At 50.3% G+C, this 24,212-nt stretch overlaps 1 protein-coding gene across 4 annotated transcripts in view; it reads left to right on the forward strand.

The window, feature by feature from the left end:
• Window positions 1-24,212, forward strand: part of LOC109870157 (BCL-6 corepressor) — a 69,267-nt gene that overhangs the window by 39,670 nt on the left and 5,385 nt on the right. For all 4 annotated transcript variants that reach the window (XM_031800013.1, XM_031800033.1, XM_031800022.1 and 1 more), the window contains 8 exons: window positions 849-1,008; window positions 2,076-2,339; window positions 4,002-4,331; window positions 4,789-5,132; window positions 5,727-6,002; window positions 13,709-13,875; window positions 16,479-16,624; window positions 19,156-19,230. In XM_031800013.1, coding sequence (XP_031655873.1) covers window positions 849-1,008; window positions 2,076-2,339; window positions 4,002-4,331; window positions 4,789-5,132; window positions 5,727-6,002; window positions 13,709-13,875; window positions 16,479-16,624; window positions 19,156-19,230 — 1,762 coding nt within the window. The remainder of the gene's footprint in view (window positions 1-848; window positions 1,009-2,075; window positions 2,340-4,001; window positions 4,332-4,788; window positions 5,133-5,726; window positions 6,003-13,708; window positions 13,876-16,478; window positions 16,625-19,155; window positions 19,231-24,212) is intronic.

The following is a 24,212-nucleotide window of genomic DNA, read 5'->3' on the forward strand; positions in this document are numbered from 1 at the left end:
CTTCCTCTACCCCTCAGACAGGCTTTCTCTCCTTCCCTCTGCCCTCTCTTTCTGCTACCTCTCCTTCCCTCTGCCCTCTCTTTCTGCTACCTCTCCTTCCCTCTGCCCTCTCTTTCTGCTACCTCTCCTTCCCTCTGCCCTCTCTTTCTGCTACCTCTCCTTCCCTCTGCCCTCTCTTTCTGCTACCTCTCCATTTCTCTGCCCTCTCTTTCTGCTACCTCTCCTTTTCTCTGCCCTCTCTTTCTGCTACCTCTCCTTTTCTCTGCCCTCTCTTTCTGCTACCTCTCCTTCCCTCTGCCCTCTCTTTCTGCTACCTCTCCTTTTCTCTGCCCTCTCTTTCTGCTACCTCTCCTTCCCTCTGCCCTCTCTTTCTGCTACCTCTCCTTTTCTCTGCCCTCTACACACTTTCTATCTGTCTTTTTTCACTTGCTCTGTATCGCTTCTCCCCCCCCCCCCCTCCCCCTCTTTCTATCTATGTGAGCCCCAGGGCTATCTGTATGTGTTTCCTAGCTGTGTTCATGTTTCAGGAAGGGAGATGGCAGGAACTAGGACTCACTGTGGCTGACTGCACTAGTCTAACCTAACCGTGTCTGGATGTGCCATGCTTGTTCGTTTATCTCTGTCTCTTTGTCCTGTTTTGGCCTCCTTTTAATGACACTGTGATTTCCTGATGCGATGTCTGCTTCTTTAACCGTTCAGCCCAGATTGAGGTTTAGAGAGAGGTGCGTGTGTGTGTGTGTGTGTGTGTGTGTGTGTGCGGCGAGGGCTAGAAGGTTAGTGGGTTTCATGGCTGCTTTCTCTGTGTATGTGTCTCTGTGGGTGTCCTGTCTGTCTATGTGTGTGTTTAGCGGGCGATGATGCGGTTCTCGGAGCTGGAGCTGAAGGAGAAGGAGTGCGGGGGTGTGTGTGTGTCTGAGTCGGCAGCAGGACGGGAGTTGGCAGACGGCCAGCGGAGAGCGAGAGAGTGGGAACACTGCCAACACACCGCCAGGCAGGGAGAGAGGGAGGGTGAGTAACCCAATATACACACACACACACACACACACACACAGATAGGCAGGGTTTGGTCATAATACATACACACAGTGCGGAGAGCGAGACGTGGGGAGAATCTTATTTTCAATGAGCGTTTTCTGCTTATCTGTGTAGAAAGAGGATAGAGGGAGGGGAGGCAGAGATCCAGTGGGTGGGGGAGGGGAGGAGGGGAGGGGAGGGAGAGAGCATTACAGAGATGGAGTAAAGTTAGTAAGTGGATGAGAGAGAGGAATAGTGTCAGAAAAGGATTGGGGGAGAGAGAGGGAAAGAGTGAGTGAGTGCCCCCAGAGAGAGGGGGGCTACTTGTGCTGGCGGAGAGCCCAGCTGTGTAGTGGAGCGAGGCCTGGACTGACGTGGGAGACTAATTATGAGAGTGAGTGAGAGAGGAGGAGGCTGAGAATGAAAGAGTCATGCTCTGTGCGGCAGGGTCATGTCAGGGGGAGGAATGGGGGGGGGGGGGGGGGGTTCGTCCTAAAACAACCTTTTTCTTCACTTTCTCTTGTGCTCGCTCTCTACCTGTTTTTTATTATTTAACCAGGTAGGCTAGTTGAGAACACCTTTATTTAACCAGGTAGGCTAGTTGAGAACACCTTTATTTAACCAGGTAGGCTAGTTGAGAACACCTTTATTTAACCAGGTAGGCTAGTTGAGAACAACCTTATTTAACCAGGTAGGCTAGTTGAGAACAACCTATGTTTCTCCCCATGTTTCTCATAGGAGAGTCAGTATGAACTCTCTACCCCATCCACTGACATCTGATTCAAAACTCTCGACCCCACCCACTGACATCTGATTCAAAACTCTCGACCCCACCCACTGACATCTGATTCAAAACTCTCGACCCCACCCACTGACATCTGATTCAAAACTCTCTACCCCACCCACTGACATCTGATTCAAAACTCTACCCCATCAAAGTTTTACAGCATGTCTTTGGATGTCTAACAGCCCTTCTCTCTCCCATCACCCCCCTCTCTCTCCATTGCTTCTTTCTCCTCCCCTTTCTTCCTCTCCTCTCTCTGTCTTCCTCCCTGGTCTAGGTGGAAGAAAGGTCTATGGGAACAACAGAGTCCCAGTCCTCCAGAGGTGTGGGGGCCAAAGGGAGAGCCTTTCCCAAGCGCAGGAGGCCTGGGAGGGGGCTAGAGATGGTGCCAGAGTGGGAGAGGGTGGGCGACGGTCACCTCCCATCCTGGCAATGGCAGACGGGCACCCCAAGGAGAAGGGAGGGCAGAATACGGTACCCACTAGCAAATGCACACACATCCTACAGGAGAAAGATGAGGAGGAGGCAAGGATTATTTCAGGTGAGTGTGGGAGATGTCATTTTCTTTTATCTACCTGTTATAAAATCATGTTAGACTTCTGTCCATCTCACCCTTTCTCCCACAGCTGTCTCACTCCCATCCCTCTCTCTCTCTGTCCATCCTATCGCCCCCCCCTCTCTCTGTCCATCCTATCGCCCCCCCCTCTCTCTGTCCATCCTATCGCCCCCCTCTCTCTCTGTCCATCCTATCGCCCCCCCCTCTCTCTCTGTCCATCCTATCGCCCCCCCCCTCTCTCTCTGTCCATCCTATCGCCCCCCCCTCTCTCTCTGTCCATCCTATCGCCACTCTCTCTCTCTGTCCATCCTATCGCCACTCTCTCTCTCTGTCCATCCTATCGCCACTCTCTCTCTCTGTCCATCCTATCGCCACTCTCTCTCTCTGTCCATCCTATCGCCACTCTCTCTCTCTGTCCATCCTATCGCCACTCTCTCTCTCTGTCCATCCTATCGCCACTCTCTCTCTCTGTCCATCCTATCGCCACTCTCTCTCTCTGTCCATCCTATCGCCACTCTCTCTCTCTGTCCATCCTATCGCCACTCTCTCTCTCTCTGTCCATCCTATCGCCACTCTCTCTCTCTCTGTCCATCCTATCGCCACTCTCTCTCTCTGTCCATCCTATCGCCACTCTCTCTCTCTCTCTGTCCATCCTATCGCCACTCTCTCTCTGTCCATCCTATCGCCACTCTCTCTCTCTCTCTCTCTGTCCGTCCTGTCGCCCCCCCCCCCCCTCTCTCTCTGTCCATCCTATCGCCACTCTCTCTCTCTCTGTCCATCCTATCGCCACTCTCTCTCTCTGTCCATCCTATCGCCACTCTCTCTCTCTGTCCATCCTATCGCCACTCTCTCTCTCTCTCTCTGTCCATCCTATCGCCACTCTCTCTCTCTCTCTCTGTCCGTCCTGTCGCCCCCCCCCCCCCCCTCTCTCTCTGTCCATCCTATCGCCACTCTCTCTCTCCCTCTGTCCATCCTATCGCCACTCTCTCTCTGTCCATCCTATCGCCACTCTCTCTCTCTCTCTCTGTCCGTCCTGTCGCCCCCCCCTCTCTCTCTGCCCGTCCTGTCGCCCCCCCCTCTCTCTCTGTCCATCCTATTGCCCCTCTTCCCCTCATTACCATAGATGTCTCATCTCTCTTCTCTGTTTCCTCTCTCACTGTGTGAGGGGGAGAGAGGGAGATTCTTCAGCAATGCTGTTCCTCTGCTGTGCTTACCCTCCCTCTTCAGAGCTGTTCTTTTCATCTCCTCTCTTCCCTCGGGCTGTTTGGCTTTCTGTTCCCGTTCCCCTTTTCTTTTGGCATGTGGCATTGCACTCGATCTCCCAATGTTGGCAGGCGAGAGGGATTGTCCTCCCTGTGCATTTGGGGAAAACACTTATTTGACATCTTTTCCAACTTCTTGCTCTTTCTCACTTTATATACACACAGCATCATAATACTATGCTTAACATGAGGCTTTAAGCTTATCAGCTTGACAAAAAGTGGGCACTGTGTGTGTTTGTGTGTGTTTGTTGCATTTCTGTGTCTGTATGTGTGTGTTGCATTTCTGTGTCTGTATGTGTGTCTGTATGTGCGTGTTTGTTGCATTTCTGTGTCTGTATGTGTCCTTTTTTCGGTCTTCACTAACCTCCACTTCCTGGGTCTTCAGATGTCTGTGTGCTGCCTACAGCTCCTACTAGTAATGATGATGATGATGATGAAGAGGTCAGGAAGCTTAAGGTGTGTATTGAGCTGAAGGGGCTCTGCCTCCGCAAGCCCTCTGCCTCCTCCCCTGAGACACTTGAGGTCAAAGAGGAGAGGGCATGGTCATCACATCACAGCCCTTCCTCCCTGTCCCGGACACTCCCCCCAGCCCAAGCCCCGCCCCCGCGGGACAGGAAGTTCAAGGTCGACCCAGAAGTGAAACCTCTGCCACAGAAACCAGAGATCACGAAGAGCTGGGCCAGAGAGATGCTGGCTAACGGAGATGCTAAACGCGGTAGGCACAATGAAGGTTGCAGTGATTTTTCCATGTGCTCACACCATAGAGAGAGGGATTAGAGACGAAGAGTAAGAAAGGGAATTACCTGGGGTGTATTCATTACGCTGTCGAAAACATCTAGTCTGTTGCAAAATGTGTGTGTCTCCCAGACAGATGTTCATCCTCATTAATAAATCAGCACACAAAGAGAGCTAGTAGATCTTTACCTCCTCACCCCTAACCGGCAGGGTCTCTGTCTCCTCACCCCTAACTGGCAGGGTCTCTGTCTCCTCACCCCTAACTGGCAGGGTCTCTGTCTCCTCACGCCTAACCGGCAGGGTCTCTGTCTCCTCACGCCTAACCGGCAGGGTCTCTGTCTCCTCACCCCTAACCGGCAGGGTCTCTGTCTCCTCACGCCTAACCGGCAGGGTCTCTGTCTCCTCACCTCTAACCGTCAGGGTCTCTGTCTCCTCAGTTGGATTACTCCCTTTGACCCAGCAGAGGGACAGATCGGCCCCCCAGGGGCCCTTGATGGGACCAGGCTGTGACCGGGGATCCAAGGAGCCCAGGAGAGGAGGGGTGGCGGTGAAGACTGTGGGTCAGTTCCCCCTCCCCTCTGCCCCCGAGCCCCCCACCGGAGACACCGCCTCTCTCAAGCCACGTCGTCATGGTGACATGGACAAACCCAAAGGCAAGCGGCCGTGCAAGACCAAACACACCAGCCAGAGGGAGAGAGAGATGGAGCGGAGGAGAGAGCTGCTGAATGGCGCCAGCAACCAGCACGGCAGCACTGATCTGGGAGCAGCTCTGGTGGACAAGGTGAGAGTGGCAGTGTCAGCTTTCACAGATTCCAGATTTAACAGGCTGGAAGGGTGACAAAGTGGATTGCGGTGGCAAGAGGAGGAAGTGAGAGAGAAGAGGGAGAGAGGGGGAGGGGGAGAGAGGGGGGAGACGGAGGAGAGAGGGGGGAGACGGAGGAGAGGGAATAAGACCGAGCGAGAGATGAAATAACTTTACAATGTTTAAGAGGGCTGCTGCTTCTCTGACCCTTTCCTGCCCTGCAAAACTCTGTGTGTGTGTAAAACAATGCCAACACTGTGTACAAGCGTTCTTTACATAACGAGAATACCCTGGAGCATTTCAGCAGTAGACTTGGCGGTGAACACACGCACACACACACACACACACACACACACACATGTGGCGTCTGATTTGCAAAGGAAAAAGAGGTTGTTTTCTGCTCTCACCTCGCCTGGATAGTGACAGCTGCTCCGTCTCCAATTCCACTGGGGGCAGACACACACGTTATGGGAGGGTACAGCTTTGTCTGTGAGTGAGCAGTTGTTTGTATGTGAGTAGCTATTTCTTAATTGGTATGTGTGAGTTCTCTCTAACCCCTCCTCCCCCTGTCAGGTCAGTGAGCAGTGTGCTCGAAGGAAAAGGCCTTCTTCTCCCCTACATTACCTCAGCTCTCCGGTCAAGCCCTGTTCCCCTGCAATGGGGCCCCTCTCCCTACCCCCCCAGGTGAAAGGCAGTGGGACTGTCCCACCGGAGAAAGCAGGGGTGAGGAGGGCACCCCCTGCTGAGCCTCCTGTGGTGCGGCCCATCCCCCCAGAGGCACGGAGACTAATCGTCAACAAGAACGCTGGAGAGACGTTGTTACAGAGAGCGGCACGGCTCGGATACGAGGTAAGACAAACTCTCTGTCCCCTCTCTCTACCTCTCTCCCCTCTCTCTACCTCTGTCCCCCCTCTCTCTCCCTCTGTCCCCCCTCTCTCTCCCTCTGTCCCCCCTCTCTCTCCCTCTGTCCCCCCTCTCTCTCCCTCTGTCCCCTCTCTCTCTCCCTCTGTCCCCTCTCTCTCTCCCTCTGTCCCCTCTCTCTCCCTCTGTGTCCTCTCTCTCTCCCTCTGTGTCCTCTCTCTCTCCCTCTGTGTCCTCTCTCTCTCCCTCTGTGTCCTCTCTCTCTCCCTCTGTGTCCTCTCTCTCTCCCTCTGTGTCCTCTCTCTCTCCCTCTGTGTCCTCTCTCTCTCCCTCTGTGTCCTCTCTCTCTCCCTCTGTGTCCTCTCTCTCTCCCTCTGTGTCCTCTCTCTCTCCCTCTGTGTCCTCTCTCTCTCCCTCTGTGTCCTCTCTCTCTCCCTCTGTGTCCTCTCTCTCTCTCTGTGTCCTCTCTCTCTCCCTGTGTCCTCTCTCTCTCCCTCTGTGTCCTCTCTCTCTCCCTCTCCCTCTCTCTCTCTCTCCCTCTCGCGCTCCCTCTCGCGCTCCCTCTCGCGCTCCCTCTCGCGCTCCCTCTCGCGCTCCCTCTCGCGCTCCCTCTCGCGCTCCCTCTCGCGCTCCCTCTCGCGCTCCCTCTCGCGCTCCCTCTCGCGCTCCCTCTCGCGCTCCCTCTCGCGCTCCCTCTCGCGCTCTCCCTCTCGCTCCCCCTCTCCCTCTGCCCCCTCTCCCCTCTGCCCCTCTCCCTCTGCTCCCTCTGCCCTCTCTCCCTCTGCCCCCTCTCTCCCCTCTGCCCCCTCTCTCCCTCTGCCTCCTCTCTCCCTCTGCCTCCTCTCTCTCTCGCCTCCCTCTGCCCCCTCTCTCTCTCGCCTCCCTCTGCTTCCTCTCTCTCTCGCCTCCCTCTGCCTCCCTCTCTCTCGCCTCCCTCTGCCTCCTCTCTCTCTCGCCTCCCTCTGCCTCCTCTCTCTCTCGCCTCCCTCTGCTTCCTCTCTCTCTCGCCTCCCTCTGCCTCCTCTCTCTCTCTCGCCTCCCTCTGCCTCCTCTCTCTCTCGCCTCCCTCTGCCCCCTCTCCCTCTGCCCCCTCTCCCTCTGCCCCCTCTCCCTCTGCCCTCCCTCTGCCCTCCCTCTGTCTCGCCTCCCTCTGTCTCGCCTCCCTCTGTCTCGCCTCCCTCTGTCTCGCCTCCCTCTGTCTCGCCTCCCTCTGTCTCGCCTCCCTCTGCCTCCTCTCCCTCTGCCTCCTCTCCCTCTGCCCCCTCTCCCTCTGCCCCCTCTCCCTCTGCCCCCTCTCCCTCTGCCCCCTCTCCCTCTGCCCCCTCTCCCTCTGCCCCCTCTCCCTCTGCCCCCTCTCCCTCTGCCCCCTCTCCCTCTGCCCCCTCTCCCTCTGCCCCCTCTCCCTCTGCCCCCTCTCCCTCTGCCCCCTCTCCCTCTGCCCCCTCTCCCTCTGCCCCCTCTCCCTCTGCCCCCTCTCCCTCTGCCCCCTCTCCCTCTGCCCCCTCTCCCTCTGCCCCCTCTCCCTCTGCCCCTCTCCCTCTGCCCTCCCTCTGTCTCGCCTCCCTCTGCCTCCTCTCCCTTTGCCCCCTCTCCCTCTGTCTCGCCTCCCTCTGCCTCGCCTCCCTCTGCCTCCTCTCCCTTTGCCTCCTCTACCTCTGCCTCCTCTACCTCTGCCTCCTCTACCTCTGCCTCCTCTACCTCTGCCTCCTCTACCTCTGCCTCCTCTACCTCTGCCTCTCGCCTCCCTTTGCCTCCTCTCTCGCGCTCTGCCTCCTCTCTCGCGCTCTGCCTCCTCTCTCGCGCTCTGCCTCCTCTCTCGCGCTCTGCCTCCTCTCTCGCGCTCTGCCTCCTCTCGCCTCCTCTCGCCTCCCTCTGCCTCCTCTCGCCTCCCTCTGCCTCCTCTCGCCTCCCTCTGCCTCCTCTCGCCTCCCTCTGCCTCCTCTCGCCTCCCTCTGCCTCCTCTCGCCTCCCTCTGCCTCCTCTCTCGCGCGCTCTGTCTCGCGCTTTTCTCTCGCGCGCTCTGTCACATGATACAGTCCAGACTCCCAGTTGTTCCTCAGGACAGACTAGAGTCAGTATGAGAGAGGAGATAACAACATGATACAGTCCAGACTCCCAGTGAGTTCAGGGGTTCCTCAGGACAGACTAGAGGTCATTTGCAGGTCAGTTGGTAGAGCATGGCAATTGTAACAACAGGGTAGTTGGTTCAATTCTCGGGACCACCCATACATAAATGTATGCCCGCATGATTAAGTTGCTTTGGATAATAGTGTCTTCTGTGTGTGTAGATAGATCGGTGGGGTTATAACCTTGTGGGTGTGGTAACTAGTGACGACCCTTCTCACTTCACAGGTTAGCTAGCTTCTATGCAAATGTTGTTGATCAGTCCAATAAAATCAGCCCCAAATGGAAGGGGAAAATGTTTAATCATCTGTAGCCCCATGACATCAGTTGAAACACACTCAGTGCATGCACACACTGCCATTGAAGATGCATTCACCTGTATTGGGAATTGGTCTAGGCTCAGAGCTCTACATTAGAAACATTCCTTGGTAGCACTGGTGCGCCCAACTAGAAAATTTTAGGAGCACCAGAATGTTCAAAACATTCATTTTTTATTTTGAATGATATGCATTCTAGATACGGCCTATATGCTTCTAGGTTCTTCTGAAGCACATGTTCCCTAGAAACTAATATGTAACTCTGTAAATTAATTAGTTTAATATAACTAAAATATTGATACAAATACCTGTCATTGAAATGAAAAAGAGTTGTGAAATATTAGGTTTCTACTGTTTCCTACTGAGATGCATAACATAGACAACTGTACACTGTTTAAGAATGTCAGGTTTGTGATGAGGACATACAAATCTGTCATTCAATCATTGCTATGATCATTGATCACCTGAAGAAGCTATGCCTTTTCCTTTCTTTTCCCTTCCTGCCCCCACGTCTGGATATACTGTTAAAGTTACCAGGTTGTTGGCTAGCCAATGAGGTAACTTGACTGAACAAAGTGTAAACAAATGGTTAATGACGCCCGAGTAGTTTTAGAACTGCCCACAACATGGTTTGTGAATGTAAAATGTGATCCCCGCGATCCAGGAAGATAAATGTTGTGCCGGTAATATGGGTCAGATCTTTTGACCTTTGGACCTGTAGTAATCGTGCAACGATGACGCTATCAAATCTGCTATCGCTTTTTCAGTCCAGCGAAGCCTTATTATTACAACAATTATTATCTGGTAAGTCGCGCAGTGCTCCCAAAATACAACTCCTGGTCGCGCAGTGCTCCCAAAATACAACTCCTGGTCGCGCAGTGCTCCCAAAATACAACTCCTGGTCGCGCAGTGCTCCCAAAATACAACTCCTGGTCGCGCAGTGCTCCCAAAATACAACTCCTGGTCGCGCAGTGCTCCCAAAATACAACTCCTGGTCGCGCAGTGCTCCCAAAATACAACTCCTGGTCGCGCAGTGCTCCCAAAATACAACTCCTGGTCGCGCAGTGCTCCCAAAATACAACTCCTGGTCGCGCAAAATACAACACGCACAGATAAATATTTAGTTTGCACTTTAGAACCCTGCATCTTGATTTACCCAGGTTATCAATAGATGAACCATTCAAATAAATTATATTGAATTCAAGATCTGTCTGGCTCAAGTGCCATTCTGGGACTTTGGTGAATATGCCTTTTGTTGATGTGGTTTTGGTATCGTAATGGTATTGAACATTCTGGTATTAACACCAACACGCGCATACACACACCGTGACACCCGGTGTTCTGCATATTTCATGTTGGTTTAGTTTTGTCCTCATGCCGCTGCATATGAAAGTCTCTCTTCCTCCCCCGCTTTTTATTTCTCTCCCTCCCTCGCTTTCAGCGTTTTAAATGGTAATGAGCAGAGACTGGGTGGATGTCTTCATCTCTCTCTCTGGCACATGGGCTCAGCCTCATGTTACACATGGCTTCTACCTACATGCTGCTCAGCCTCATGTTACACATGGCTTCTACCTACATGCTGCTCAGCTCTTCACCACTGACTTATAGCCAGAAGTGTATTGCTATTTCTGTTTGCGTGTGATGCATAGCTTTCCTCCTGTCTGTGTTTATCAGTGCTTAGATGTCCCTGCCGCTCCCGTCCACTCGATCCATGGATCACTCTCTGGCCCGGGCACGCGTACATACAGCGCTGTTGTGATGTGTGGCGTGATGATTCTTGTATAGATGCTTGTAACGTGTCTGAGTGATGCATTGATTGCAGTTGAGTGCAGGGAGCGTTCTAGAGAGGGAGAGGAGGGAGGAGGAGCGTCTCATTTTACTGTGGAGCAGTGTGTGTGAGCCGGTGTTCTCGTGGTGTGCTCCTCTGTCTCACAGTGATATTAAACAAGGAGGTTTAACGTTACGTTACGCTTCCACCACACACCCCACACATAGGTGCGCACAGCAAGCGGAGTCTTGGACCTTAGGTAGACTCTGGAGTCCCTCTCCAGTTGGCAGAGCTAGGAGTTGGTTGACTTAGCTCCTGTATCCTGCTTTCTCTCTGTCCTTTTTCTCTGTCACCCTCCTCCTTTTCCCCTCTTTCTTCTGTTTTTCTCCTCATCTCCAGTCTTCCCCTTTGTCTTCAGTTCTCTCCTCCTGCTCTCAGGGAGAAAGTGTGTAATCTCTTGGAGTAGACAGCGGTCCAGAATTAGCATAGAAATGGACGCTTGGAACCTCAGCCTAGGTTTAGATGAGCCACTTCTCTCTCAGTGGAGGGCTGTTAAGGACTTTGTGTGTGTGCGTGTGCCAATTCTCTCTCTTAGAATGAATACCATGGTATAGACCCACACTACCGGAACCAAACTGTGCAATCATTCTGCTCCAGAGTTCCCACACAGCGCTAGTGAGGTTTTATTTAAAGCATCATGTCAGCTCTATCAGGTTGGTTAGTAACCAGAGGGGATGAACACTAAATGGAATCCAGACCTTTCTGTGTTCCATCTCTCATTGTCATAACCATATAAATGGTTCCAAAGCTTTGTTCCACTCTGATCTATAGAGCCTTCAGAAAGTATTCACACCCCTAGGCTTTTCCCACATTTTGTTACAGCAGGGCATGTTCTCACTGGCCTACACAGAAAACCCCATAATGTCAAAGTGGAAATCGACATTTTTACAAATTCATTTAAAATGAGAAGCTGAAGTGTCTTGAGTCAAGTTTTCAACCTTATGGCAAGCCTAAATAAGTTCAGGAGTAATAACAAGTCTCATAAATTGCATGGACTAATAATAGTGTTCAACATTATTGTTGAATGACTACCTCATCTCTGTACCCCACACACACAATTATTTGTAACGTCCCTCAGTCAAGCAGTGAATTTCAAACTGATTCAACCACAAAGACCAGGGAGGTTTTCCAATGGCTCGCAGAGAAGGGCACCAATTGGTAGAAAAAAAAAAGCTGACACTGAATATCCCTTTGATCATGGTGAAGTTATTAACTACACTTTGGATGGTGTATCAATACACCCAGTCACTACAAAGACCTCTCAGTTTCCGGAGAGGAAGGAAACTGCACAGGGATTTCAATGAGGGCAATGGTGACTTTAAAACAGTTTATTGGCTGTGATAAGAGGAAACTGAAGATGGATCAACAACATTTTAGTTACTCCACAATACTAATCTAATTGACAGAGTGAAAAGAAGGTACCCTGTACAGAATACAAATATTCCAAATCATGTATCCTGTTTGCAATAAGGCACTAAAGTAAAACTGCAAAAAATGTGGCAAAGAAATTAACTTTGTTCTGAATACAAAGTGTTATGTTTGGGGCAAATCCAACACATCACTGAGTACCACTCTTCATATAATTATTTTCAAGCATGGTGGTGGCTGCATCATGTTATGGGTATACTTGTCATTGACAAGGACTATGGAGGTTTTTAGGATAAAAAGAAACAGTATAGAGTGAAGCACAGGCAAAATCCTAGTGGAAAACCTGTGTCTGCTTTCCAACAGACACTGGGAGATGAATTCACCTTTCAGCAGGATAATAACCTGAAACACAAGACCAAATGTATATACCCTGGAGTTGTTTACCAAGATGACATTGAATGTTCCTGAGTGGCCTAGTTACAGTTTCAACAGAAATCGTCTTGAGATCTATAGTCAGACATGAAAATGGCCGTGTAGCAGTGATCAATAACCAAATTGACAGTTTGAAGAATAAAACAAAATAATGTGCAAATATTGTACAATCCAGGTGTGCAAAGCTCTTAAACTTACCCAGGAAGACTGATTGCTGTAATTGCTACAGAAGGTGATTTGAACATGTATGGACTTGGGTCTGTGAATACTTATGTAAATGAGATATTTCTGTATTTCATTTTCAATACATTTGCAAAAATGTATACAAACATGTTTTCACTTGTCATTATGGGGTATTGTGTGATAATCAATTTTGAATTCGGGGTGTAAAACAAGAAACAGTGCCGTCAAAAAGAATCCACATTATCTGTGTGTTGTGATTCTGGGTAGGCAGACTGACGCAGGCAGACAGACTCAGTACACAGGCCCAGGCGGGCTGGCTGGCTGGCTGGCGTGCGCATGCTGGCTGGCTGGCGGACGCGCGCATGCTGGCTGGCTGGCGGACGCGCGCATGCTGGCTGGCTGGCGGACGCGCGCATGCTGGCTGGCTGGCGGACGCGCGCATGCTGGCTGGCTGGCTGGCTGGCTGGCGGACGCGCGCATGCTGGCTGGCTGGCGGACGGACGCGCGCATGCTGGCGGGCGGACGGACGCGCGCTGGCTGGCGAACGCACGCGCGCGCGCATGCTGGCTGGCTGGCTGGCGGACGCGCGCATGCTGGCTGGCTGGCTGGCGGACGCGCGCATGCTGGCTGGCTGGCTGGCGGACGCGCGCATGCTGGCTGGCTGGCTGGAGGACGCGCGCATGCTGGCTGGCTGGCTGGCTGGCGGACGCGCGCATGCTGGCTGGCTGGCGGACGCGCTGGCTGGCGGACGCGCGCACGCATGCTGGCTGGCTGGCTGGCGGACGCGCGCACGCATGCTGGCTGGCTGGCTGGCGGACGCGCGCATGCTGGCTGGCTGGCTGGCGGACGCGCGCATGCTGGCTGGCGGACGCGCGCATGCTGGCTGGCGGACGCGCGCATGCTGGTTGGTTGGCTGGCGGACGCGCAGGCTGGCTGGCGTGCAGGCTGGGCTGGCGCGCGGAGACGCGCTGGCTGGCTGGCTGGCTGGCTGGCTGGCTGGCTGGCTGGCTGGCTGGCTGGCTGGCTGGCTGGCTGGCTGGCTGGCTGGCTGGCTGGCTGGCTGGCGGAAGCACGCGGACACGCGCAGGCAGCCAGAGCGACGCACGTAGGCAGAATGACGCAGGCAGGCAGGCAGAATTACGCATGTAGCCAGAATGACGCATGTAGGCAGGCAGGCAGAATGATGCAGGCAGAATTACGCATGCAGGATACACATGGTATACACCGTCCGTTCCTTCTCCACAACAAGAAATTCTGACAGATAAAAATAGGAACATAAGGTAAATGTCTCCGTATAGAATAAACATTTTAGCATAAAAGAGTTAGAGACGGACACACCGACCAACATAGTTAGACCAGCTCTAGTTTTGGATACTTGTTTGTGGGTGGGTGTGTGTGTGTGAACACACTCATCTGTGCCTCCCTCCCTCTGTCCCCTGCAGGAGGTGGTGCAGTACTGCGTGGAGAACCGTGTGTGTGAGGTGAACCACAGGGACCATGCAGGCTACTGTGCCCTCCACGAGGCCTGCGCCCATGGCTGGCTTTCTATAGTCATACACCTGCTGGAGCACGGGGCCGACATCAACTGCAGCGCACAGGACGGCACCAGGTACACACACACAATGCAGTATACACAAACACAATGCAGTATACACACACAATGCAGTATGCACACACACACACACACACACAATGCGGTATACACACACACAATGCGGTATACACACACACAATGCGGTATACACACACACAATGCGGTATACACACACACAATGCGGTATACACACACACAATGCAGTATACACACACACACACACACAATGCGGTACACACACACACACACACAATGCGGTACACACACACACACACAATGCGGTACACACACACACACACACAATGCGGTACACACACACACACAGTGCGGTACACACACACACACACACAATGCGGTACACACACACACACACACACAATGCGGTACACACACACACACACACACACACAATGCGGTACACACACACACACACACACACACAATGCGGTACACACACACACACACACACACACACACACAATGCGGTACACACACACACACAATGCGGTACACACACACACACACACACACACAATGCGGTACACACACACACACACACACACACACACACACACACACAATGCGGTACACACACACACACAATGCGGTACACACACACACACAATGCGGTACACACACACACACAATGCGGTACACACACACACACAATGCGGTACCACACACACACACAATGCGGTACACACACACACACACACAATGCGGTACACACACACACACACACACAATGCGGTACACACACACACACACACACACACACAATGCGGTACACACACACACACACACACAATGCGGTACACACACACACACACACACACAATGCGGTACACACACACACACACACAATGCGGTACACACACACACACACACAATGCGGTACACACACACACACACACAATGCGGTACACACACACACACACAATGCGGTACACACACACACACACACACACACAATGCGGTACACACACACACACACAATGCGGTACACACACACACACACACACACAATGCGGTACACACACACACACACAATGCGGTACACACACACACACACACACAAACAATGCGGTACACACACACACACACACAATGCGGTACACACACACACACAATGCGGTACACACACACACACACAATGCGGTACACACACACACACACACAATGCGGTACACACACACACACACACAATGCGGTGTACACACACACACACACACACACACACACAATGCGGTACACACACACACACACACACACACACACACAATGCGGTACACACACACACACACACACACACACACACACAATGCGGTACACACACACACACACACACACAATGCGGTACACACACACACACACACACACACACAATGCGGTACACACACACACACACACACACACACAATGCGGTACACACACACACACACACACACACACACAATGCGGTACACACACACACACACACACACACACACAATGCGGTACACACACACACACACACACACACACACACAATGCGGTACACACACACACACACACAATGCGGTACACACACACACACACACAATGCGGTACACACACACACACACACACAATGCGGTACACACACACACACACAATGCGGTACACACACACACACACACACACACACAAACAATGCGGTACACACACACACACACACAAACAATGCGGTACACACACACACACACACAATGCGGTACACACACACACACACACACACACACACACACAATGCGGTACACACACACACAATGCGGTACACACACACACACAATGCGGTACACACACACACACAATGCGGTACACACACACACACACAATGCGGTACACACACACACACACACACAATGCGGTACACACACACACACACACACAATGCGGTACACACACACACACAATGCGGTACACACACACACACACACACAATGCGGTACACACACACACACACACACAATGCGGTACACACACACACACACACACACACACACACACACACACACACACACACAATGCGGTATACACACACACAATGCGGTATACACACACACACACAATGCAGTATACACACACAATGCAGTATACACACACACACAATGCAGTACACACACAATGCAGTATACACACACACACAATGCAGTATACACACACACAATGCAGTATACACACACACACAATGCAGTACACACACAATGCAGTACACACACACACAATGCAGTACACACACACACAATGCAGTATACACACACACACAATGCAGTATACACACACACACAATGCAGTATACACACACACACAATGCAGTATACACACACACACACACACAATGCAGTATACACACACACACACACACAATGCAGTATACACACACACACACACACAATGCAGTATACACACACACACACAATGCAGTATACACACACACAATGCAGTATACACACACAATGCAGTATACACACACAATGCAGTATACACACACACAATGCAGTATACACACACACACACACATACTCAGATGCAGTATACCCACACGCACACACACAGTTTTTCCTATTACATTAATGTGTGTGTGTGTGTGTGTCCAGGCCTCTGCATGACGCGGTGGAAAATGACCATCTGGATGTAGTGCGGGTGTTGCTGTCCTACGGGGCTGACCCTACCCTGTCCACCTACTCTGGCCGCGGTCTGCTCAAGATGACCCACAGCAACAGCATGGAGCGATTCCTCACTGGTCAGTCACTCACTACTATACTGCTGCTCTACCCCTCACTGGTCAGTCACTCACTACTATACTGCTGCTCTACCCCTCACTGGTCAGTCACTCACTACTATACTGCTGCTCTACCCCTCACTGGTCAGTCACTCACTACTATACTGCTGCTCTACCCCTCACTGGTCAGTCACTCACTACTATACTGCTGCTCTACCCCTCACTGGTCAGTCACTCACTACTATACTGCTGCTCTACCCCTCACGGGTCAGGTCACTCACTACTATACTGCTGCTCTACCCCTCACTGGTCAGTCACTCACTACTATACTGCTGCTCTACCCCTCACTGGTCAGTCACTCACTACTATACTGCTGCTCTACCCCTCACTGGTCAGTCACTCACTACTATACTGCTGCTCTACCCCTCACTGGTCAGTCACTCACTACTATACTGCTGCTCTACCCCTCACTGGTCAGTCACTCACTACTATACTGCTGCTCTACCCCTCACCGGTCAGTCACTCACTACTATACTGCTGCTCTAACCCTCACCGGTCAGTCACTCACTACTATACTGCTGCTCTAACCCTCACCGGTCAGTCACTCACTACTATACTGCTGCTCTACCCCTCACTGGTCAGTCACTCACTACTATACTGCTGCTCTACCCCTCACTGGTCAGGTCACTCACTACTATACTGCTGCTCTACCTCTCACTGGTCAGTCACTCACTACTATACTGCTGCTCTACCCCTCACTGGTCAGTCACTCACTACTATACTGCTTCTCTACCTCTCACTGGTCAGTCACTCACTACTATACTGCTTCTCTACCCCTCACTGGTCAGTCACTCACTACTATACTGCTGCTCTACCCCTCACCGGTCAGTCACTCACTACTATACTGCTGCTCTACCCCTCACCGGTCAGTCACTCACTACTATACTGCTGCTCTACCCCTCACCGGTCAGTCACTCACTACTATACTGCTGCTCTACCCCTCACCGGTCAGTCACTCACTACTATACTGCTGCTCTACCCCTCACTGGTCAGTCACTCACTACTATACTGCTGCTCTACCCCTCACTGGTCAGTCACTCACTACTATACTGCTGCTCTACCCCTCACTGGTCAGTCACTCACTACTATACTGCTGCTCTACCCCTCACTGGTCAGTCACTCACTACTATACTGCTGCTCTACCCCTCACTGGTCAGTCACTCACTACTATACTGCTGCTCTACCTCTCACTGGTCAGTCACTCACTACTATACTGCTGCTCTACCCCTCACTGGTCAGTCACTCATGACTATACTGCTGCTCTACCCCTCACTGGTCAGTCACTCACTACTATACTGCTGCTCTACCCCTCACCGGTCAGTCACTCACTACTATACTGCTGCTCTACCCCTCACCGGTCAGTCACTCACTACTATACTGCTGCTCTACCCCTCACCGGTCAGTCACTCACTACTATACTGCTGCTCTACCCCTCACTGGTCAGTCACTCACTACTATACTGCTGCTCTACCCCTCACTGTGTCCCACTGTGCTTCTCCCTTGGTCTGCTTTTAAAAAGCGTTCTCTCTCAAACACACACATACTGAAAACAGTCCCTTCTTCCGCCCCTTTCCTTTCCCCAGACCACCTGTGTGAGGCGATTCAGTCGGTTGGGATGCGTGCTCGCTCATCTGTCTGGTTACTTAGCAACGGCCCATCTGTTTGCTTAGTGTATGTGCAGAAATGGGCTTCTCAGAACACGCTCACTCTAGAAAATAGAAAGTGTGTGTGTGTGAGACAAATGGGATCTCTGCTACATACACATGGAGAATGAAAAGGAACCACACACACCCCCTCACATAGCCGGTGGCGTCCATCTCTTTCTATCCGAACAAGTAAAACCCAATTACCTCAGATAGACAGCAGGCCTTGAGAGAGGAGAGGCGTAGGTAGAGAGGGAGGAAGGGAGGGAGAGCTGGAGAAGGGTTTAGACGGAAAGATAGAGCGAGCGACAGAGATTGTGTGTGTACTCCTCCCTCCACCTGGTCCCACTCATCTGGAGGTCGTTAATCCCTCCAAACACACGCCAGACACCCAACGCCTCAGTACTGGCACTCAGCCCAGCTCTTACTGGCTCTCTGGGTTTGTGTGTACTTGGTTTGTGTGTGCGCCTAGTACCGTGTGTGTGTGTGTCATAGAGAGAGAGAGAGGGAAGGAAGTAGAGAGTGTGGTTCCAATTTCATTTTTAGCATATTCCTCTAGCCTCAGCATGAACCAAGCCAGCAATGATGCAGTATAGACAGCCCCTCTCTCTCCCCTCACTTCAAGTATCCAGCCAGCTATGATGCAGTATAGAAAGCCCGTCTCTCTCCCCTCCTCTCCCCCCACTTCAAGTATCCAGCCAGCTATGATGCAGTATAGACAGCCCCCTCTCTACCAAAGCTGTGGCAGGCCCCTCATCTAACCTTGCTCGTCTCTCTCCCTCTCTCTTTCCTCTCACTTTCTTGCTCTCTCGCGTACTTTCATTTTCTCTCTCTCTCTTCTCCCCATAGATTATTTTGCTGACCTGCAGGGCCACTCTGACGACCCAGAGATCCACTGGGAATTCTATGGCAGTGCTGTGTGTGGTGAGTTTAGCTCTATTTCTATTTGTGTGTGTGAGAGTCCCATTGTGTAATATAACTGTGTACACTGCCTTTAGAAAATATTCAGAACCCTTGACTTAATCCACATTTTGTTGTTACCGCCTGAATTCAAAATTGATTAAATAGATTTTTTTTCTCACCCATCTAAAATACAATGACGAAGTGAAAACATGTTTTTACAAATCTCATTTACATACATTACCAGTCAAATTTTTGGACACACCTATTCATTCAAGGGTTTTTCTTTTTCTACATTGTAGAACAGTAAAAGTATTGAACAAATCCAAAATATATTTTAGGTTCTTCAAAGTAGGCACCACTTGCCTTGATAACAGCTTTGCACACTCTTGGCATTCTCTCAACCAGCAACACCTGGAATGCTTTTCAAATCAAATTTTATTGGTCACATACACATGGTTAGCAGATGTTAATGCGAGTGTAGCGAAATGCTTGTGCTTCTAGTTCCGACCATGCAGTAATATCTAACAACAACAACCTTATACACAAGTGTAAAGTAATTAATAAGAATATGTACATATCAATATATTGATGAGCGATGGCCGTTCAGCATAGGCAAGATGCAGTAGATGGTATAGAGTACAGTATATACATATGAGATGAGTAATGTAGGGTATGTAAACATATAAAGTGACTAGTGATACATTTATTACACCCAATTTTGAATTATTAAAGTGGCTAGAGATTTGAGTCCGTATGTTGGCAGCAGCCACTCAATGTTAGTGATGTCTGATGGCCTTGAGATAGAAGCTGTTTTTCAGTCTCTCGGTCCCAGCTTTGATGTACCTGTACTGACCTCGCCTTCTGGATTATAGCGGGGTGAACAGACAGTGGCTCGGGTGGTTGTTGTCCTTGATGATCTTTTTGGCCTTCCTGTGATTGTGCATCTGTAAAAGTTTTGTAAGTGTTTTTGGTTACAAGTCAAATGTCTTCAACCTCCTGTCGATGTAGATAGTGGGCTGCTCCCTCTGCTGTTTCCTGAAGTCTACTATCATCTCCTTTGTTTTGTTGACGTTGAGTGTGAGATTATTTTCCTGACACTACACTCCGAGGGCCCTTACCTTATCCCTGTAGGCCGTCTCGTCGTTGTTGGTAATCATGCCTACCACTGTAGTGTCGTCTGCAAACTTGATGGTAGAGTTGGAGGCGTGCATGGCCACGCATTCGTGGGTGAACAGGGAGTACAGGAGAGGGCTGAGAACTCACCCTTGTGGGACCCAGTGTTGAGGATCAGGGGGGTGGAGATGTTACCTACCCTCACCACCTGGGGGTGGCCCGTCAGGAAGTCCAGGACCTAGTTGCACAGTGCGGGGTCGAGACCCAGGGTCTCGAGCTTAATGACAAGTTTGGAGGGTAGTATGGTGTTAAATGCTGAGCTGTAGTCGATGAACAGCATTCTTACATATGGGATAGGGCAGTGTGCAGTGTGATTCCTTCGTCTGTGGACCTATTGGGGCGGTAAGCAAACTGAAGTGGGTCTAGGGTGGCCGGTAAGGTGGAGGTGATATGATCCTTGACTAGTCTCTCAAAGCACTTCATGATGACAGAAGTGAGTGCTACTGGGCGATGGTCGTTTAGCTCAGTTACCTTAGCTTTCTTGGGAACAGGAACAATGGTGGCCCTCTTGAAGCATGCGGGAACAGCAGATTGGGTTAGGGATTGATTGAATATGTTTGTAAACACACTACCCAGCTGGTCTGCACATGCTCTGAGGACGCGGCTGGGGATGCCGTCTGGGCCTGCAGCCTTGCGAGGGTTGACACATTTAAATGTTTTTCTCACGTCGGCTGCAATGAAGGAGAGCCTGCATGATTTGGTAGTGGTGTCGGTGGCACTGTATTGTCGTCAAAGCAATCAAAAAAGTTGTTTAGTCTGTCTGGGAACAAGACATCCTGATGGCATCGTGATCTGCGACGGGGCTGGTTTTTCTTTTGTAGACCCTGCCACATACGTCTCGTGTCTGAGCCGTTGAATTGCGACTCTCTATACTGACGCTTAGCTTGTTTGATTGCCTTGCGGAGGGAATAGCTACACTGTTTGTATTTGGTCATGTTTCCGGTCACCTTGCCCTAAATAAAAGCAGTGGTGTGCGCTTTCAGTTTTGCTCGAATGCTGCCATCAATCCACGGCTTCTGGTTGGGGAAGGTTTTAATTGTCACATCACCACCAATAAACTCGCTGACCAAATCAACGTATTCATTAATATCGTTCGACGCTATCCGGGAAAACATATCCCAGTCCACGTGATCGAAGCAATCTTGAAGGGTGGAATCAGATTGGTCGGACCAGCATTGAACAGACCTGGGCGGTTCCCGTCTATAGGCTAGGAGCAACAAAATGGAGTTGTGGTCAGATTTGCCAAAAGGAGGGTAAGATTAGTTAGATTAACAATGATCCAGAATGCTGCCAGCCCGGGTCGCGCATTCGATATGCTGATAAAATTTAGGGAGCCTTGTTTTCATATTAGCCTTGTTAAAATCCCCAGCTACAATAAATGCACCCTCAGGATATGTGGTTTCCAGTTTACATAGTCAAATTATGTTGGGGGGGTGTACATGACTAATTATAATTAAGAGAATTCTCTTGGAAGATAATGCGGTTGTCATTTGATTGTAAGGATTTCTAGATCAGGTGACCAAAAGGACTTGAGTTCCTGTATGTTATGATCACACCCCCACCCTTCTTTACCAGAGAGATGTTTGTTTCTGTTGGGGCGATGCGTGAAGAAACCAGGTGACTATCCCGAGTGAGCCATGTTTCCTTTCAACAGAGAATGTTAATCTCTGATGTCTCTCTGGAAGGCAACCCTTCATCAGATTTCGTCTACCTTGTTGTCAAGAGACTGGACATTGGCTAGTAGGATACTCAGGAGCGGTGGGCGATGTGCCCGTCTATGGAGCCTGACCGTCTGCCCCTTCTATGGCGTCGTCGTTTTCCAGCAGTCCCCACATATGCTGAGCACTTGGTGGCTGCTTTGCCTTCACTCTGTGGTCCAAACCATCTCAATTGGGTTAAGGTCGGGTGATTGTGGAGGCCAGGTCAGCTGATGCAGCACTCAATCACTCTCCTTCTTGGTCAAATAGCCCTTACACAGCTGGAGGTGTGTTTTGGGTCATTGTCCTGTTGAAAAACAAATGATTGTCTCACTAAGCGCAAACCAGATGGGATGCCATTTCGCTGCAGAATGCTGTGGTAGCCATGCTGGTTAAGTGCGCCTTGAATTATAAATAAATCTCACGGTTGGAACCACACATGCAGATATCATCCTTTCTGCATCTCACAAAGACGGTTGTTGGAACCAAAAACCTCAAATTTGGACTCATCAGACCAAAGCACAGATTTCATATTGTCACAGGCCGGCTCATAGCCTGTGGCAAAAATGATGGGACACAAACAACCGGTATCGGCCAATCAAAAAGTTTCTTTATTCCTTTTTCTTTGTTTAAAGTTAATGAGTGGTGAAAGTATCATAATGTAAAGTGCAGGGATGTGTGAATCTGTGTGTGTGAATATGACTGAGTGAAAACTACAAAGGAACAAACAAAACAGGATCATACCTGGAGGAGCAGAGAGACGAGAGTGGTTAGTGAAGCAGTTTAAATACCCTGAGCCCAGGTGGCTCCAATCACTAACGACCCTCTGCCTGCAGGAAGAACCGCCCGTGACACCCCCCTCCTTAAAATGAGGGTCCCACCCTCAACCCAACATATTCAAAAAATCCAAAGTCTTAGCCTTTTGTTAATCACCCTGTCATCTCAGATTTTGAAATGATGCTTTACAGCCAAAGCAAGACAAGCATTTGTGTAAGTTTATCGATAGGCTAGCATAGCATTATGCCTAGCTAGCAGCAGGCAGCTTGGTCACGAAAATCAGAAAAGCAATCAAATTAAATCGTTTACCTTTGATGAGCTTTGGATGTTTTCACTCACGAGACTCCCAGTTAGATAGCAAATGTTCCTTTTTTCCATAAAGATTATTTTTGTAGCCGACACAGCCTCGTTTGTTCTTCACGTTTGGCTGAGAAATCTACCGGAAATTGCGGTCACAACAACGCCGAAAAATATTCCAAATTAGATCCATAGACAGAAACATGGCAAACGTTTTTTATAATCAATCCTCAAGGTGTTTTTCAAATATCTATTCAATAATATCAACCGGATCAGTTGGCTTCTTAGTAGGATAGAGAGAAACAATGGCCGCATTTGTCTATTACGCACATATCACTCTGAGAGCCACCAGCTGACCACTGACGCAATGTTCAAAATAAACGCCTGAAACTGACTTGTGACACTAGACATTAGGGAAGCCATAGAAAAGGGAATCTTGTTGATATCCCCTTCACTGCTCAATAGGAACGCAGAGGTTTCTAAATAAGAGTCACTTCCTGATTGGATTTTTCCTAGGCTTTCGCCTGCAATATCAGTTCTGTTATACTCACAGACAATATTTTTACAGTTTTGGAAACTTTTGAGTGTTTTCTATCCTAAGCTGTCAATTATATGCATATTTTATTATCTGGTCATGAAAAATAGCCTGTTTACTTTGGGAACGTTATTTTTCCAAAAATGAAAATAGTGCCCCCTAGTTTCAAGAGGTTTTAACTACTGATTTTAATGTTATGGTACGCAAGGAAAAAGCTGCTGGATATCTAGTTGCTTGACACATAACAGTTAATAAGTAGCTATGACCTGACTTGTACCTTGGTAAAGGCCCAACACAATCGATAATAAGATGCTCAAAAGGTTGCCCTATGGCTGGTTTGGCTTATCTGTGTGCTGACGCGTATGACGATTTTTAATAAACTGAGCTACATCCCGCTTTAAACTTGGCCAGAAAAAAATAACGGAGTATGCGATCATAAGTTTTACGAACACCCATATGACCTGCCACATCACCATGTGAAGTTTGCAACACTTTATTTCGCAAAGTAGTAGGTACAACTATTT

This window comes from Oncorhynchus kisutch, linkage group LG2, assembly GCF_002021735.2.
Source record: "Oncorhynchus kisutch isolate 150728-3 linkage group LG2, Okis_V2, whole genome shotgun sequence".
Classification (NCBI taxonomy): Eukaryota; Metazoa; Chordata; class Actinopteri; order Salmoniformes; family Salmonidae; genus Oncorhynchus; species Oncorhynchus kisutch.